Source organism: Ursus americanus, chromosome 28 (genome assembly GCF_024610735.1).
Source record: "Ursus americanus isolate L20-20 chromosome 28, mUrsAme1.1.p, whole genome shotgun sequence".
Classification (NCBI taxonomy): Eukaryota; Metazoa; Chordata; class Mammalia; order Carnivora; family Ursidae; genus Ursus; species Ursus americanus.
Genome location: NC_142154.1, coordinates 36,185,070 through 36,202,192, shown reverse-complemented (window position 1 = coordinate 36,202,192; position 17,123 = coordinate 36,185,070). Strand labels below are relative to the sequence as shown.

At 40.0% G+C, this 17,123-nt stretch overlaps 1 protein-coding gene and 1 non-coding gene across 2 annotated transcripts; both read right to left on the bottom strand.

Moving 5' to 3' along the window:
- Positions 1-565: 565 nt before the first annotated feature.
- TIPIN (TIMELESS interacting protein) lies at positions 566-16,514 on the bottom strand. Its single transcript, XM_045810732.2, has 8 exons — positions 16,408-16,514; positions 12,923-13,063; positions 12,720-12,798; positions 12,237-12,312; positions 8,405-8,527; positions 8,114-8,177; positions 2,268-2,474; positions 566-1,185 (listed from the first exon to the last, which is right to left on the bottom strand). Exons 2-8 carry the CDS (start codon positions 13,053-13,055, stop codon positions 998-1,000), a joined length of 870 nt encoding a protein of 289 aa, XP_045666688.1. The 5' UTR covers positions 13,056-13,063; positions 16,408-16,514; the 3' UTR covers positions 566-997.
- LOC123800887 (small Cajal body-specific RNA 14) lies at positions 6,863-6,998 on the bottom strand. Its single transcript, XR_006782037.1, has one exon.
- Positions 16,515-17,123: the final 609 nt, after the last annotated feature.

The window sequence follows — 17,123 nt, the reverse complement described above, 5'->3', positions numbered from 1 at the left end:
CTCCTAGTTTGTAAAACCTAGCTTTGCCTTTCCCTGTCGCCCATCGGGATCTGCCATGGACCAGACAGACCTTTAAACTTGGTTGTCAGCATGGCACTTCATCTGTAACTTCCTCCTCCACCAAGCTGATAAACTCAGGCAGGAAAAACTCCAATCAGATCTTCTCACCATCTGGCCTAACACTTCTAGCTTCATATTTGCCGTTCCCAAGTCTTTCGTATTTCCTAGATTTCCCCTTTCTGTATCATTATTGGACATGTCCTTCCCAATCCTTGGGCTCTCCTCCACAAACGCAAAGGTACCCTATGTGGATCCTCCTAGGTGCTCTGTGTTCACCATGATGCTTTGCAAGTTTCTCCCACTAGTAGGTAAGGTACCAAGGAGCACTTGAACTCCCCTGGAATGGACACAGGCCAGGCAATACAGCAGCCTTTCAGGTGACCCTTTAAGTATTAAAGTGACTCCTCAAAATACATGTAAACACATATAGAAACCTTAAAAATTTTACCATAAGTGTAAATTGCAGAACTAAATAGCAATAAGAAACTTTCAAAAAGCCTCTAGAGATAGTTTATAAGATTTTTATTTCTTTTTTAAAAATGGACATTAATATTCATTATAAATTTTCATCTAAAAACTCCCAATTTAGTGAAAACAAGACATTCAATGGCACACTAGCAGCAGAAGGGGCTTAACTACTAATCATTTTTATAAAGTCCTATCTGTATAAAAATAAACCCTAAAGAGAATAAAGGTAAACACTAAAGAGAATAAGCTCAACTAAAGTTAATAAGAAACAAGTATAAACATAAATAATACCATATCTTAAACAGGAATCTATGAAAGTCTTACTACATAAGGATTTTCACTCCAAGTAGACAAAATACATACTACTCTACAACTTAGAGGATAGCAAGTTAATAGATTTTCTCTTACTTGAAGCCTAACCAACCTCAGTGACATTTCTGGATAAAGCATAAAGTTAGTACTGTACATTTTAAAAGGAACGGTCCAGTTGTGTGTTCCCGGTGTTTAATTCCTCCTCTTCATTTACAGTACTGGCAGCAGCAACATGCCGTGGATTGTCTAGAATGTCTTTGTCAAATCTGTCTGCTGACTCCTCTTGATCCTCACCTGTATGAACCTCCTCAATGGTCTGTGCCCTGGGTGTGGTTGTTAACAAGTCTGAAAGAGAAATCATCATTATGACTCATTATAAGCACCTGACCCAATCTTACCTGATAAATACAAAGCTCTCCACAAGCTTTTATCAATGTAAAGCTGAAGATTAAGTTCATTTTAACTGGAAAGAATAACAATGTAGTCACACTAATTTTCACTTACGAATTATTATTATCTTGGGTGAAACCTGTTTTATAACACGGTACCTTCACTACTTAACCATAATTCTTATTTTCCCATTTCAAAAGGAAAACTACATTGGAAATTGAGAAAGTATGCAATCTCCTTCATTCAAAACCAATTTGCATTTTTTTAAATATAGTTTTAATAAACTTGGTTGTCTAGTTTCCAAACCCAGTCTGTTTTAAAAACAGCGAATTTTAAGACAGTTTTAAAAGAGAGAAGAGAATGCATCACATAAGCAAACTGACAGCTAAGTGACACAATGCGATAAAAAGTAATTAAGGACCTACTTAAGTCACAGCAAATGGCTCTAAAATCCTCAAAGGGTGCAGAAGGCATTTTATATGTCTAGAAAGTACCATAATAATTAATGTTCAAAATTACGATCCTAAAGATAAAATACAGGGCGCCTCAGCTGGTTAAGCGTCTGCCTTTGGCTTAGGTCATGATCCCAGGGTCCTGGGATATAACCCCACATTGGGCTCCCTGCTGAGCGGGGAGCCTGCTTTTCCTTCTGGCCCTCCCCCCTTGTGGTGTCTCTCTTTCTCTCTCAAATAAATAAATTTTTAAAATCTTTTAAAAAAAAAAGCAAGTCACATACTTAAGGAGTCAGGGAAGAATGTACTTTTGAAAGATTCAGAATCAAGTTGAAGTGATTAAAATAATTTTTTAAGAGGTACTCATCTATCCAGAAAACCATCTTGGACTCATTTATTCTTTGAGGATTCCAAATAGCTCACACACACACGCAGGCACGCTCACGCTCTTTCTCAGATATACATAATATATGAGATTTTTCTATTCCTAGAGGAATTTTATTTTACAGATTGTAGAGAAGTTAAAATTTCTAACATGCCCCTGATATATTAATGGTAGCACATAAAACCCAGCATAAAATGTACCATTTCCGAGGGACTGACTATTACTCAGGAGCTTTGCCTGCCTTCTCTCGAAGGCCAGTTGTTTATTTCTCTCAATTCTCTGTTGTTGTTCTTCTGTTAGGCTTCTACTTGACTCAGAAGCAAAATTCTCACTTTCCAGTGAGTTTGTCAAAAAGGGATCTAATTGGGTAGCAGTTACGTCATGGCCAAGATTTTCCCCTTCTTCATCTGCAGTAGAAATGAAAGTTAGTACATCTGTAGTTAGAAAAAGGGCTTAATGCAGCTTTTAGTTAAAAACCAGTTTAAAGTAACAAGGTATCAGAACTGAAGAAACTGTTTCTTCAAATTGCTCTGGGGTGTGATAATGTTCCAAATACCGATGACCCTTGAACAACAGAGGGGTTAGGGATGCTGAACCCCCAGCACAGTCAAAAATCCACGTAGAACTTTTGCCTCCCCCAAGGTTAACTACTAATAGCCGACTGTTGACCAGAATACAAATAACATAATCAATTAAGACATATTATCTATATTAAATGTATTATATACTGTACTTTTAAAGTAAGCTAGAGAAAAGAAAATGTTATTAAAGAAAAGCTTAAGGGGGAGAAAACACATTTACAGTACTGAACCGTAAGAAATCTGTTAAGTGGACCTGCTCAATTTCAAACCCGTGTTGTTCAAGGACACCTGTACGTGCTTGATTCAAACAAGTAAAAGGAATATTTATAAATCATTTTAAAGAGACATTTTAAATAGTCAAATGGAAATACTAGTTTAAAAATATGCATGAACAGAAAGCACAAGTTCTTAGATATGATTAGAAATTATCTTCTGCTTGGGCTAATGAACTTAAAAGAATTCAAACCATATTCTTGCTTTACATTGAACAAAAACATTTTAGTAGCTTGCTATAGTGTCCATATAAAACAGTAATAATTTTATATAAGCTATTAAACTCAGACACAAAATGAAAAAGGAGGGGTGCCTAACTGGCTCAGTCAGTGCATGTGACTCTTGATCCTGGGGTTGTGAATTTAAGACCCACACTGCATGTAGAGATTACTTAAAAATACCACCTTTCAAAAAAAAGTGAAAGAAAAATAAATTTAGAGATCTATAGGCCTATCTCCACGTTAATTTAAAGAACTGTGCTCCCTACATTAGTCCTATTACATTCTTAAAGCCTATATACCAGTTACCTCAAAGTAAGATGCTCCTAACATCCACAGAGGTACAGAAAGTAAATATTGCGTCTTCCATTTATATTTAAGAATTCAGAAAAATTGAGCTCACTTAAAGGACAGGCAGTGACAAACTATCATTTATCTATATGACAGTTACTGTGTGGCCTGGATGCAGACAGCTCCACACGCAGAAGGGCGGAAGAGCTGAGCCCTCAGTCATTTTTTGAATTTCAGCATACTGTGACATACAGCTGATTCTGATCGCCCAGTTAAGCAGACTGTCTAGTTTTAACACCAAAGCAACCCCAACAAAATGCACAAGTGGTAGCTTAAAATTTTTGCAAAATAACAATATATAGAAAAGAAGTTGGACAAAATAGAGACGCAAGGGAGAACTAAGAAAACAGCAAAGCTGACACTTCACCTTCTCCCTACATCATTCACATTAGAGGGTTAAAAAAAAAAAAAAAAGACACCATCTGATCTGACAAGTAGGCAAAAAAAAAAAAATCGTATCACCAAGACCACCATTTGAAATATGAATTTACACACACTAACCTTGTCCTATGTATATACTGTGCCTTGGGGTATTAGCTAATGTGTAGTAAAAACCATCACAACTAGCAAAACATTTAAACACAAGACAAACCTATAATTATTCCAGTGAGGTTTAAAAATCCTATGATATTTTATTTTACAACGAAATCCCTTTTGAGGTTTCTTCCTTAACAATGAGAGACAAAAAGCAATACACTTTTCCTTCCTGACATGGAAAAAAAAATGTAGCAAGAAACTAAGATGCATTCCTTTGTCAGGAAATATTGATGGAATACAGAGAGAAAACATCGCTAGAGAGGTTAAGAAACAAGTATTAGACCCAATTATGCAATTTTGGGGTTTTCTACTATGCTTCACCTTGCAGGGTGTACAGGATTCCGAATTACTAATAATGACATACATAAACAACTACTGTTTTTGTGAACCATGAAAGGAAAGATCTCTTCAATAGCATATGGTCTCTTTAATACAACGTTTTATGGAAAACCAATGTGAACATAACCACTGGTGGAGCTTTGACTGACAAAACTGGGATAAAAAAATGAGAACCACACATGAAATTCACTCATTGCCACATCAACAGGCAAGCGATTATGGCAAACGAGTTTAAGACAAATATTCAACGTGCTACAGGATGCCATCATCTTGGCACACACAAACTAACAGATAAGCAAATACACAATAATTTAAGGGAAATAAGTACTATGGGGGAAAAAAAGGACAGGGGAATCAGGACCGAGGGTGGGAGTATGGTTTTAATAGTGTGGTCAGGGAGACTTCACTGAGTTGATATTTGAGCACAGTTTGAAGGGGTAAGAGAGCCATGCAGACTTGAGGGCAGGAAGGAGGACAAAGGATGTGTTCAAGGCAGAGTATAAGAGTGCAAAAGCCTTAAGACAAAAATGTGCCTGGGAGAGTCAAAGAACAGCGAGGAGGCAAGTAGTCACTAAAGCAGTTTGAGTGGAGAACTGTAAAAGATACATTCAGAGGCAAGGGAGCTGGGGTAAGGAGGAGATACTGTAGGGCCAAGGACATAAGGATTTTGGCTTTTGCTTTGGGTGAAAGAAGGAGCCACTACAGGGCTCTGAGCAGAGGAGCTACAGGACTATGTATCTGTCAAATATTAAAATTTATTTTTTTTAAAGATTTTATTTATTTGAGGGAGAGAGTGAGCCAGAAAGAGAGAGCATGAGCAGGGGGAGGGGCAGAGGGAGAGGGAGAAACAGACTCCCCACTGAGCAGGGAGCCTGATGCGGGGCTTGATCCCTGGCCTCTGGCATCATGACCTGAGCTGAAGGAAGACACTTAACCAACTGAGCCACCCAGGTGCCCCCAAAATACTAAAATTTAACCCCTGATTAACTTTAAAGAAAAACAATTGATTGAAAAAAGGTAGATGATGGGGCGCCTGGGTGGCTCAGTCGTTAAGTGTCTGCCTTCAGTTCAGGGCGTGATCCCGGCGTTCTGGGATCGAGCCCCACATCAGGCTCCTCTGTTGGGAGCCTGCTTCTTCCTCTCCCACTACCCCTGCTTGTCTCTCCCTCACTGGCTGTCTCTGTGTCAAATAAATAAATAAAATCTTTAAAAAAAGAAAAAAGAAAAAAGGTAGATGATAATTTGCTTGTGAACTTCAACAAAAATCCTTGCATTAGTGAATGGGATGGGAAAATGAATACCAAATGTTACATGCAGTTAATGATACTCTACTTCTATTTGGATGAATCTGAGTAAGGTAAAACCAAGATTTGGGGCAGGGAACGACTATCTACAACTGCACCCTGAAATCACTGATCAGGTATCAACCCAAAATTTTGGAAGAAAGAACATATTCAGTAGACTATTAAGCCACATTGCTGTCACTTTAAAACCTCATGGTAATCTTCTAATGAGAATAAAAATGTACATTATTGTGGCTCAGTTGGTTAAGCGTCTGACTTCGGCTCAGGTCATGATCTCAGGGTCCTGGGATCAAGCCCTGGCATTGGGCTCCACATTCAGCAAGGCATCTGCTTCTCCCTCTCCCTGTGCCCCTCCCCTGGCTCATGCTCACGCTCATGCTCTCTCTCTCAAATAAATAAAATCTTTTTAAAAAATGTGTTATTTATCATATCAGTAGTACATGTATTATAAAAGTAAATTAATAAAATGCTCAAAACACCTTTACTGTTGTAGTGCCTTATCCAAAAGATCTAGAGACCATTCTCTTAGGATACAGAGAAGACAGATTCAACAACAAACAAGGCTGTGTGACAGAGGCCTCTTCTATGTACCCAGCATTTCAGGAAACCTGTAATCCCATCGACAGTCCTGTGTTAATTTATGCCTCTGCACAAATGAGTCCCTCTCCAAAATCACCTTTGCCTGAACTCTACTGCTTATCATTCAAAGTACTTGTGATTTGTCCTCTGCTTTCTTTCCCCTTCCCTTGGGTAAAAGCAACTATGCTCTCCTTTGCACCCTACCCTGTGCCCTGTATCTGTCTCCAATTTCAGCACCTATCAGAATAGAGGTGATGTTATGTCTCACTCATTCATTAGTCTGCTAGCCCATGAACCAAGGGGTCTGATCTTACTCATCTTTATCCTTGAAATTCTAACACACACTATGCAGCTCAAAAACTGCTACCAAATAAACTACCTAATCCAGTGGTATGTGCTGTGGAATTTACTGTAGTTATTGATCCCTTTCCATATACCAAATCCTATGCCATCGATACATACCATATCTTACCAAAATATTAAATCTTGGACTATTTAAATCACAATTCTTCACATTTTTAAAAGCAATTTATAAATAACTTGGGAGGATTCTACAGGGAGCCTGTATTTTCTACCACATGTATTGAAAGTTTAAAAAACAAAAATGAACAAACATGTATGGAGCCATCGCACAGAGAATCTGATAACTATACAGACCCTGTCGGCAGGAACCATATGTTTTGATGTGTGTGACTGCCTATGGTTGCACTGTACAACTAACAAATGCAATCAATACCAGGAACAGTCACAGGGGTCTTACTGAAGACCTACAGAGATCTTCCTCAACTAAAAATGGGGTTACATCCTGATAAGCCCATCATCAGTTGACAATATCTTAAGTTAAAAATGGATGTAGTATACCTCATCTACCTTAAATGTGTTCAGAACACGGACATTAGCCCAGTTAGGCAAAATCACGTAATACAAAGCCTATTTTAGAAGACAGTGTTGAATATCTCACGTAATGTACAGAATACTGTACGGAAAGTGGAAAACGGAACGGCTGTATGGGTACAAAACGGCTGTCAGTCTACGGGTCGTTTATCCTCACGATCACGCGGCTGGCTGGGCAGCGTGGCTGCTCCTGCCCAGCATCACGGCAGGGCATCATAGCACACACGCTAGCCTGGGGAAAAAGTCAAAATCTGAAATTCTAAGTATGGTTTCCACTGAATGCATAGCACTTCTGCACCATCGAATAATCGTAAGTCAAACCATTGTTAAGTTGGGGACTATCCATGTACAGGATCTGTACTCTTAAGAGAAATGTAAACTATTTCATCATCAAATTATTTTAATTCCCCAAAGCCACTTTTAATGGTGTGTATGTAGAAGACTACACCTTGTCATTTATTTTCATTAACCGAGCACTACAAAGGATCAATGGGTCATCAGTTCTCAAAGGCTCAACTTCTGTGACTAAATATATTTTTACAACATCTCTTAATGGCACTGCAGGCATGCCTTTAAGAAACAAGTGTCAAACATTCTAAATGTACCAAGGCATTTTAACTCATTCCTATTTACTGTAATTATGTTTACTCAGTTACCCAATATAGAAGAACCCAGTGCTTAATCTACCCCTGCCCCCAACTAGATCTATTTCTAAAAGCAAAAATATTATAAATAAACCTATAGGGGCGCCTGGGTGGCTCAGTCAGTTAAGCATCTGCTTTCGGCTCAGGTCATGATCCCAGGGTCCTGGGATCAAACCCCACGTCGGGCTTCCTGCTCAGTGGAGAGCCTGCTTCTCCCTCTCCCTCTGCCTGCTGCTCACCCTGCTGCTGCACTCTTTCTCTCTCTCTCTCTCAAATAAATAAAATCTTTAAACTAAGTAAATACATAAATAAACCTATATTCTTACCATTATTGCTAATAAAATCTTCATGTAAAATAGGCAGGTCAAGTCGAATTCGTTTTAAACAGGTCTGAAAATAAAGATATTTTTACATTTTCATCAGTAACATTTGGGGGAAAACGAGTATTCAATTCTTAGTTTCAAAAAAGTTGTTCTTCAAATAACTACTATCAATTTTTCTTCAACCACGACAGATTTCAAAATGAAAACGCCCAACAGTGACTTAGCTTCAACTAAAATCCATCTGTGGCACTATTTAACATTATGAATGATATTCATAATAATCTCAATACCTACCTGAACTTCCTTTTTACTTCCCAGGTATTCAACTCTGTCAATAAAATCCTCGAATTGCAGTTTAGGGAATAGCCTATGTGCCCAATGCTCCATGTGTCTGATTAGTGTTTTCAAGTCTTCAGCCTGGCACATAAAAATAAAAATGCTAAATAGAAGACTCATTCTCACAGCTGACCTTGTCAGCAGATTTTAGAATTGAATAGTAATGCCAAAGTCACTGGCGTCATTTTATATTTATAAGGTTAAGAAACTTCTGAAGAAACTTTAAGAAGAAAACTGTTTTTTGAGCTTAGAGGATTGCAGTCTAGAAGAGCACTGGATATAGACTTAAAAAAAAAAAAAAACCCAGTATGAAAATTAAATAAAAATTAAAAGATAATCATGTATCCTTTTTTTTTTTTTTAAGAATTTATTTATTTAGGGCACCTGGGTGGCTGAGTCAGTTAAGCGTCTGCCTTTGGCTCAGGTCATGATCCTGGGGTCCTGGGATCGAGCCACATGTCCAGGGGAGCCTGCTTCTCCCCCTCCCCTTGCTCATGCTCTCTCTCACTCACTCTCTCTCTCTCAAATAAATAATAAAATCTTTAAAAAAAAATTTTTTTTATTTATTTGAGAGAGCGCGCATGCGCAAGAGAGAGCACAAGCAAGTGGAGCAGCAGAGGGAGAGGGACAAGCAGGCTCCCTGCTGAGCAGGAAGCCCGATCTGAGCTGAAGGCAGATGGATAATCAAATATCTTTTCAGAACTGTAAAGTAGTATGTGAAAATAAGCTTTAATAAGATATGTCAAGATGCCTTTTAGGACTAACTAAACAAAATGACAGGCCCCTAAATCATATATAGAGAACAAAGCATTGAGAATTCAAAACTGGGAAAATATATTTAGAAATCCCCAGGGCAAAGTACAAAGACTAGCAACAACAGTTCAAACGTTCTCAGGGCACAATTCCTCTTTATATATGAAATTTCAATTTAATATTAAAATTTTTAAAAATGTAAATGAAAAAGTTTAATAAACTGGACTAATGAATAACAAAATTCCAAATTCCTGGTTTTAATGTAAAATATTTTATTCTTCTCTTAACAGTATTTTAAAGATTTATTTATTGTTGAGAAAGAATGTGTAAGGGACAGTGGGGAGGGCAGAGGGAGAGAAATCCCCAAGCAGACTCCCCACCGAGCGCGGAGCCGGACGTGGGGCTCTCTTGATCTCACAACCCTGAGATCATGACCCAAGTGGAAACCAAGAGTCAGACACTTAACTGAACCACCCAGGTGCCCCTTAACAGTATTTTAAAATAGAATAGTCAAGGGGCACCCGGTGGCTCAGTTGGTTAAGTGTCTACCTTGGGCTCAGGTCATGATCCCAGGATCCTGGGATCAAGTCCTGCATTGGAATCCCTGCTTAACAGGGAGTCTGCTTCTCAGATAAATAATAATAAAAAAAATAGAATAGTCAAAAGCACAGGCTCTGGATCCCACTATATAGAATCAAATCTCAATCCTGCTACATAATAGCTGTGTGACTTTAAGCAAATCACTTTGCTGCTGTGCCTTCTTTTTCACGTATAAAATGAGAATATTATACACACTTTGTAGGGTTATGAGAAATAAGTAAATACAAGTAAAGTGCCTGACACAAAGTATATACTCAAATACTGGCTATTACTGTTGTTACCCGTTCTTTCTAAGAAGCCAATGGTCAACCCTACCAGTAACTAAACATGTAATACTGAGACGCTGTGCTTGCTTCAGCAGCACATATATTATAGTAATACTAAAAGCAAGTGTTATCCTTCTCATTCTGATAATAAAGATAAGTTTGTTTGTTTTTAATTCAATCACCTAAGATTATTTTCCAATTGTTGGGGGTAGCTGGTCAGTCACCTCACAACATCATGTTAGACCTGAGGGTCACAAAAGAAACACCTAAATACACCTAAATATGTCCCAAGTCATACATGGAGAAAAAAGCAGTGAGGATTCAACATTATGACAAAACAGTAAGAATCTCCAAGGGCAAAGTACAGAAGACTAAATAGCATAAACTCACGGAGCCCACCCTCACCCAGTGAAGAAACACAAAATTTTTATCCTTCATATAAACTCATTTATTTTAATAAAGTACTTATTATGAAAACGATGAAGACTTCATTAAATTCAAAGCACCAATTTCATCATTACAACTTGAAAATTTCAACAAGGACAATGAATTAACTGAGATGGTCTGGGGTTTTTTTTTGTTTTTAAGTAAGCTCTACGCCCAACATGGGGCTTGAACTCACAACCCCAAGATCGAGTCCCATGCTCCACTAACTGAGCCAGCTAGGTGTCCCTTTTTTTTTTTTTTTTTTTTTGAGATGGGTATGCTTTTAAAACATCCTGATTTACATTTAGTTTTGTGGCAAAATAGGACACAGACTTCTATTCTCTTCCTATCCAGGGAAGCTGAGCAAAGGTACTACAACTTTTCAGTCTCCCAGCTTTGAGATCTTAGATTTTTTGTTTTTATTTATTTTTTTTTAGGTAAGCTCTACACCCAGGGTGGGGCTTGTATGCACAACCCCAAGATCAGGAGTCACATGCTCTACCAACTGAGCCAGCCGGGCCCCCCTCTTGGGATTATTTCTGACTTCTTATTACCTCCTTATATCCAATTGTCTACAAGTACTACATGTTGTTTATCTCTCTACTACTACCCTATCAGGCTACCTTCACCTTGTTCACCTTCAGCCTGGTAGTGTGACAGTATCTGAACCGCTGTCTGCTTCCAGCCTCTTCCCTCTTTCCCACTACGCTGCATACCACACTAAGATGGTGCCCACTGTTGTATTAACATTACTCTGGCTGGGCTATGAAAGGGGAAGTCTAAGCTCTGCCCTTAACTGTTGGCATTGGACACTTAAAACTCTAAAAATTCCCAGTGCCTGGGTGGCTCAGTCAGCTAAGCGCCTGCCTTCAGCTCAGGTCATGATCCCAGGGTCCTGGGATGGAGCCCTGCATCAGGCTCCCTGCTCAGTGGGGAGTCTGCTTCTGCCGTTCCCTCTGCTTGTGCTCACTCTCTGTCAAACAACTAAATAAAAGCTTTAAAAGAACTCTAAAATTCCATTTCCTTAACTAGATAATGGGATCAACACACCTACCCCACAGGTTTAAGAATTAAAGAATATATTTGAAAATACTTCATAAACTGCAAAGCTCTACAAAGATAACTGCAAAAAATTGTATCTACACTCTACTTTATTCAAAGAGACTTTTAGGGGTGTCTGGGTGGCTCAGTCAGTTAAGCATCTGACTCTTAATCTCAGCCCAGGTCTTGATCTCACGGTTATGAGTTCAAGTAAAGCATGGAGCCCACTTGAAAAAAAAAAAAGAGAGAGACTTTTAAAATATAGATTTAGACAGTGATCAACAGTTCTTAAATGTCTTCATTTTTCAACTTAAATGATGCCTATTACAAATCAGACACATGACATACTTTGGGGACACTTAAGTGATTGATACAGGTAAAGTCTTTGCTCTCTTGAAACCTAAAATCGCTCTTTAAGGTAGACTAAGTCAATTTTATTCCTAGAAGTTATAAAGTACAAACTGAGAGCTTACAAACTTAATTATGATTTTCCTAAAGCCACATAGTGGCAAAAATGAGACTATAAGACATGTTTTCTGATTCTTCAAGTAGTGCCCTTTCCACCACATCTTAGTTTCTCAAGAGATATAATGATAAATGATAGTATTTGTGAAACATTCTGAGATTCCTCAGAACATGATAACGGGCCCACAGTTCTACTGATATTTGAAAGAACAAAGAATAAAAAATCAGACATTTCTTACCTCATGACCTTTACCTTTAAATTTTGCCTTATCAAACACATGCCTCAATGCTGGAAGCCCTCTCTCTGAAATTAATCTGTGAAGAGAAATATGTTTTGAATTTCAGTTTTTCTAGAGCCATCAAGGCCAAAGCAAAATCATAAGCAGAAAAAATATTATCTGCTGAACTGAAAAAAAAAATGTGACTGGCTGGCTCAGTCAGTTCAGCATTCAACTCTTGATTTCGGCTCAGGTCATGATCTCAGGGTCCTGAGATCAAGCCCCACAGTGGGCTCCACACTCAGTGGGGAGTCTGCTCAAGATTCTCTCTTTCCCTCCTTCTGCACACCCACCACTCTCTCTCAAATAAATAAATAAATCTTTAAAAAAAAAAAAAAAGACAAATATCTGATCTCCAAATCATCCCAACTAAAAGTTTTTAATATAAGCAGGAAAAAATAACATAAAAAAAAGAATAAATGTTTAAGGAAATAGTAAATGTACCTCTGAGCATCCAGCTTGGGTATATTCCGTTTAACTGTTCTCTTTGGAGGTACAGGAACAGGTACTCCTCTCCCTGACTCTGGTGAAATAGACCAAGATTTAATATTACTTAAATAATTTAAGCCTCAGTTATAAAATATATCATTCCTATGCTAACAGATGGATAACTGAACACAGGCACTTTCTTCGAACTCTATACAGACCTTCATCAGCTTCAGCTCCTTCACCATCTTCTCTCTGTGGGGAGGCTGGAGGTGGAAAAGGAGGAAAAGTTTCATCTTCCACATGTTCATAATCTGGTAGGTCAATCAAGCCATTCTCCTGTGGCTCCAGCATCTTTTCCTCTACAAGAAAAAAATAAATAAACATGTTTATTCATCTAAGTAGTCTCCCTACCACACGGTTAAGTTCCACCTGCAGGAAAACGCATGTGTTTCCGTCAGTTAAACTGTATTTCAAACCCACGTCATGAAAAGAAGTGGAGGGACGCCTGGGTGGCACAGCGGTTAAGCGTCTGCCTTCGGCTCAGGGCGTGATCCTGGCGTTATGGGATCGAGTCCCACATCAGGCTCCTCTGCTGTGAGCCTGCTTCTTCCTCTCCCACTCCCCCTGCTTGTGTTCCCTCTCTCGCTGGCTGTCTCTATTTCTGTCAAATAAATAAATAAAATCTTTAAAAAAAAAAAAGAAAGAAAGAAAGAAATGGAGACTAGTTATGGGAAAAAACAACTGGGTTAGAAATCAGAAGAAGTGAGTTCTAACATACATCCTACCACCCAATAACTGCATGATTTTCAATAAATTATTTTACCTCAACTGTTGAGTCTCCCCTCAGAGGGTTTCAAACTATGGTCCAAATGGGTGTGAAATAGGCAGGGTTCAGGTACCTCACCCCCACTTTAACCAGAGCAGCTTTTAAAAAAAAATCTGTTTACATATTCATCTTCTAGTTAAGGTTTCCTTTCACGGAAGGGAAATAATCCTCAGGCTGATAACTTGAAAGAAGGCTTTTCAGTACCATTGAACTTGACCTCTTAGCAACATCTGAAGTATTTTTGTTCGCTTCTGAAACACAGTACTTGGTTTTCCTCCCTTTCTGGACACTCCTCCTGGATCTTCTGTGCAGATTCATCTTCTCCTAACCTGGTCAGTAAGCCTTCAAGACTCCATGCTAGGCCCTCTTCACTTCTTGATGCCCATGGTTTTAATAATCATTTATAGACGAATATTTATCTCTAATTTTTTATCTCTATCCTAGGCATCAAATCTGAGCTCCAGATCCCTACTTCTCACTTTACAGCTCTTCAATTTCACAAAGGCAACAGCAACTTCTCATGTACAAAACCAAATTTCTGAATTTTTCCAATTCAGTGAGTGACATCTATCCAGCCATGCAAGTAAGAAACCTGTAAGTCGGGATGCCTGGGTGGCTCAGTCGGTTAAGTATCTGCCTTCAGCTCAGGTCATGATCCCAGGGTCCTGGGATCAAGTCCCATATTGGGCTCCTTCTTCAGCAGGGAGTCTGCTTCTCCCTCTGCCTGCTCTGCGTGCCACTCCCCCTGCCTGTGCTCTTTCTCTCTCTGACAAATAAATAAATAAAATCTTAAAAAAGAAAGAAAGAAACAAAGAAACAAACAAACAAACAAACAAACCTGTAAGTCATCGTTGATACTTCCTTCCCCTATCCTACATATCCTGTCCATTTTACGTCCTACACATCGGTTAAGTCTTTCAGTTCTCCCTATCTCCACAATCACTTCCTAACATTTCTTCCTTTGGTTACTCCATTACTCATAACCACTTTTGCCTTTTTCAAACCATTCTCCATATAACAGCTAGACTGAAGCTCTGGAAATGTAAAGCCAATCACATTACCACTTAGCTTAAATATTTCAGTAGCTTCCTACTGCTCTTGGGCTAATGATAAAACTCCAAGGCTCTGCCTGGTTTGGCACCTTTCTACTTCTCCAGACTCACTTCACAAACTCTTCATGCGGTCTTCTTTCAGTTTCTTTAAAGAGCCATATCCCTCAGGCCTGAGTCCTTTACTGTTTCCTATCTTGAAGGCTCTTCCTAGACTCCCTATCTCTTTCAGATCTTGACTCTCACCTCCTCAGATAAGTCTACCCCAATTTCCCTGAATTAAATCCTCCTATAATAAACATTCAAAGTGTCAAGTATCAATTTCTTTTTTTTTTTTTAGATTTTATTTATTTATTCGACAGAGATAGAGACAGCCAGTGAGAGAGGGAACACAAGCAGGGGGAGTGAGAGAGGAAGAAGCAGGCTCATAGCGGAAGAGCCTGATGTGGGGCTCGATCCCATAACGCCGGGATCACGCCTTGAGCCGAAGGCAGACGCTTAACCGCTGTGTCACCCAGGCGCCCCTCAAGTATCAATTTCATAGCACTTACCCAGTTTCAATATTATGTTCCACTTCTGTGATTTGACTAATGTTTGTCTTCCATACTAAACTGCAGCTCTAAAAAGGCAAAGACCAGGTGAGTCTCTTTGTGCTCTACCACTGTATCCCCAAGCCTGGTTATACAGCAGGTGCTCCATAAATATTTGTTGAATGAAGGAATAAAAATTCCAAAGCTTCCCTCAAACTGTAAAACTAGTAGAGCTAGATGATCCCTAAAGTCTCTCCAATTCTAATTTGCATGACCACAGACACCTAAAAACAAAACAACGTATAAATTCCTGATGATGACCCACCTTATCTTCAAGTAAGGTTCAATTAACCACAGATTTTCAAAATTGGAAAGGCAGGACTAGAGGTCATATAATCTAAAGTAGTTTCCTATCTACAATAAGTATATTCAAGTTAAGTTTAATTCTAGTCAAGTTTCTTTGGGAAGAAATGGGGTTCACACTTTTGACAAGAGCCAGCTGTGAATTTGATGGCAGGGCACAAACTACTATTTGATGGCAGGGCACAACTACTATTATGTGTAGCAAGATGCAGTGTAAGGAACTGGCCAAGCACGGGGTGGGGTTTGTCAATACACTGGTGGTGAATAGGTAGCTCTCTATCTTTGACTTCTAGATGGTGGTTGCATACTGTTTTTAGACACTGAAATTCCCTTACCTTACCCCCTCTAGTCCTCAAACTCTCACAGGAGTGAAATAACAAGCTGAATATCCAAACTCCAATTCCTTCCCAGAACCTTAGGGGGTCCAATGTCCAACTTCATCCAAATTATCAAAACAGCAGCCCGAGTCGAAAGGGAAGTCCCGCCAGACTGACTCCATGTCTTCCTTTGCTAGCCACCCTAAAACCACTTTCCCACCCCATTCCCCCCCACCACCCTTCCCATCCCCGCCCCCCCTGGTCTCCCTTCAACTTCATTCATTCATTCATCCCACATTCACACGACGCTTTCTATGCCTAGACGCCCCGGTACAGAAAGTAGCCAGGGACGTAAAGGTGGACTGATGCACGTTCCCTCCCGCTAAAAGGCTGGGTTTGGCGAGAGGCGGACCCGAAAGAGAAACGACAGGTAAAAGTGCCCGCCCTCTTCCCCACAGGTCGGGGCCTCTCCGTACCGCTCTGCCCAGGCCCATCTCAGTCTTTTCCCCCAGCCTCCACACTCCCTCCCCGCGATCCCCCAGCACCCATGCTCTCCGCCCTCCACGCTCGACCGCCGCTCCCCTGCAAGCCCTCCACTCGCCCCGTGCCCGCTCTCACCTCACGCGCACTGCGCCGGCCACAGCGGGAGGCTAGGCGCCGCGGCCAAACCGCGTGGATCGCGAGACTCTGGAGAACCCGCCGCGAGAAGAGGCCTCGGCGTTTGGCGCCAAATCTGCGCAGGGCTTGGGCGGAGCCCGCGGGACCCGCCTCCCCACGGGTGCCGCCCACCCACGTCCGTCCCCGCCTTTCCGGGGTCCCGCCCGCCCACCGCGCCCCTCCCGCCGCTTCCGCCCTCCGGAATTCCTCAGAGGAGGTGAACTTTATTTGCTTAAAGCTTGTTTTTTGTTGAGCTCTAGGCGTTTTAGACTTTGGGGAATGGTCTGTTTTCTGGAAAACTGGCTTGTGGATGGAGCAGAAAGAATAGAGCCGAAAGAATTTGATAAGAAGCTACCGATTCTTCGGAGTTAATAACAATTCCTTGAACACTGAGTTTTATTGCTTATTGAATAATGAGCTGAGAAGAGAGGTGGTAAAGAGTTAGTGTTAGGAGTGTAGACACAAAAATGTAAAAAATACGTTACCTTTATTTTTTTATTTTTTTGAGTTCAGGGGCGCCTGACGACTGGCTCAGTCGATAGAGCGGGGGACTCTTGATCTCAGGGTAGTGAGTTCAAGCCCCACTTGGTAGAGTTTACTTAAAAAAAAAGTGAGTCCAAATATATTCGTATTTACTTATATGCCCGCACATACACGCAGGTGAGAAAAATAAATAT

What these genes read in the sequence shown, in the direction of transcription:
- TIPIN (XM_045810732.2), bottom strand. Translation starts at nt 13,055, where the DNA reads ATGCTGGAGCCACAGGAGAATGGCTTGATTGACCTACCAGATTATGAA. An exon ending in AGGAGCTGAAGCTGATGAAG is followed by an intron (nt 12,799 to 12,922) that starts GTCTGTATAGAG and finishes CTATTTCACCAG; the next exon opens with AGTCAGGGAGAGGAGTACCT. An exon ending in AGATTTTATTAGCAATAATG is followed by an intron (nt 2,475 to 8,113) that starts GTAAGAATATAG and finishes TTTCTACTGCAG; the next exon opens with ATGAAGAAGGGGAAAATCTT.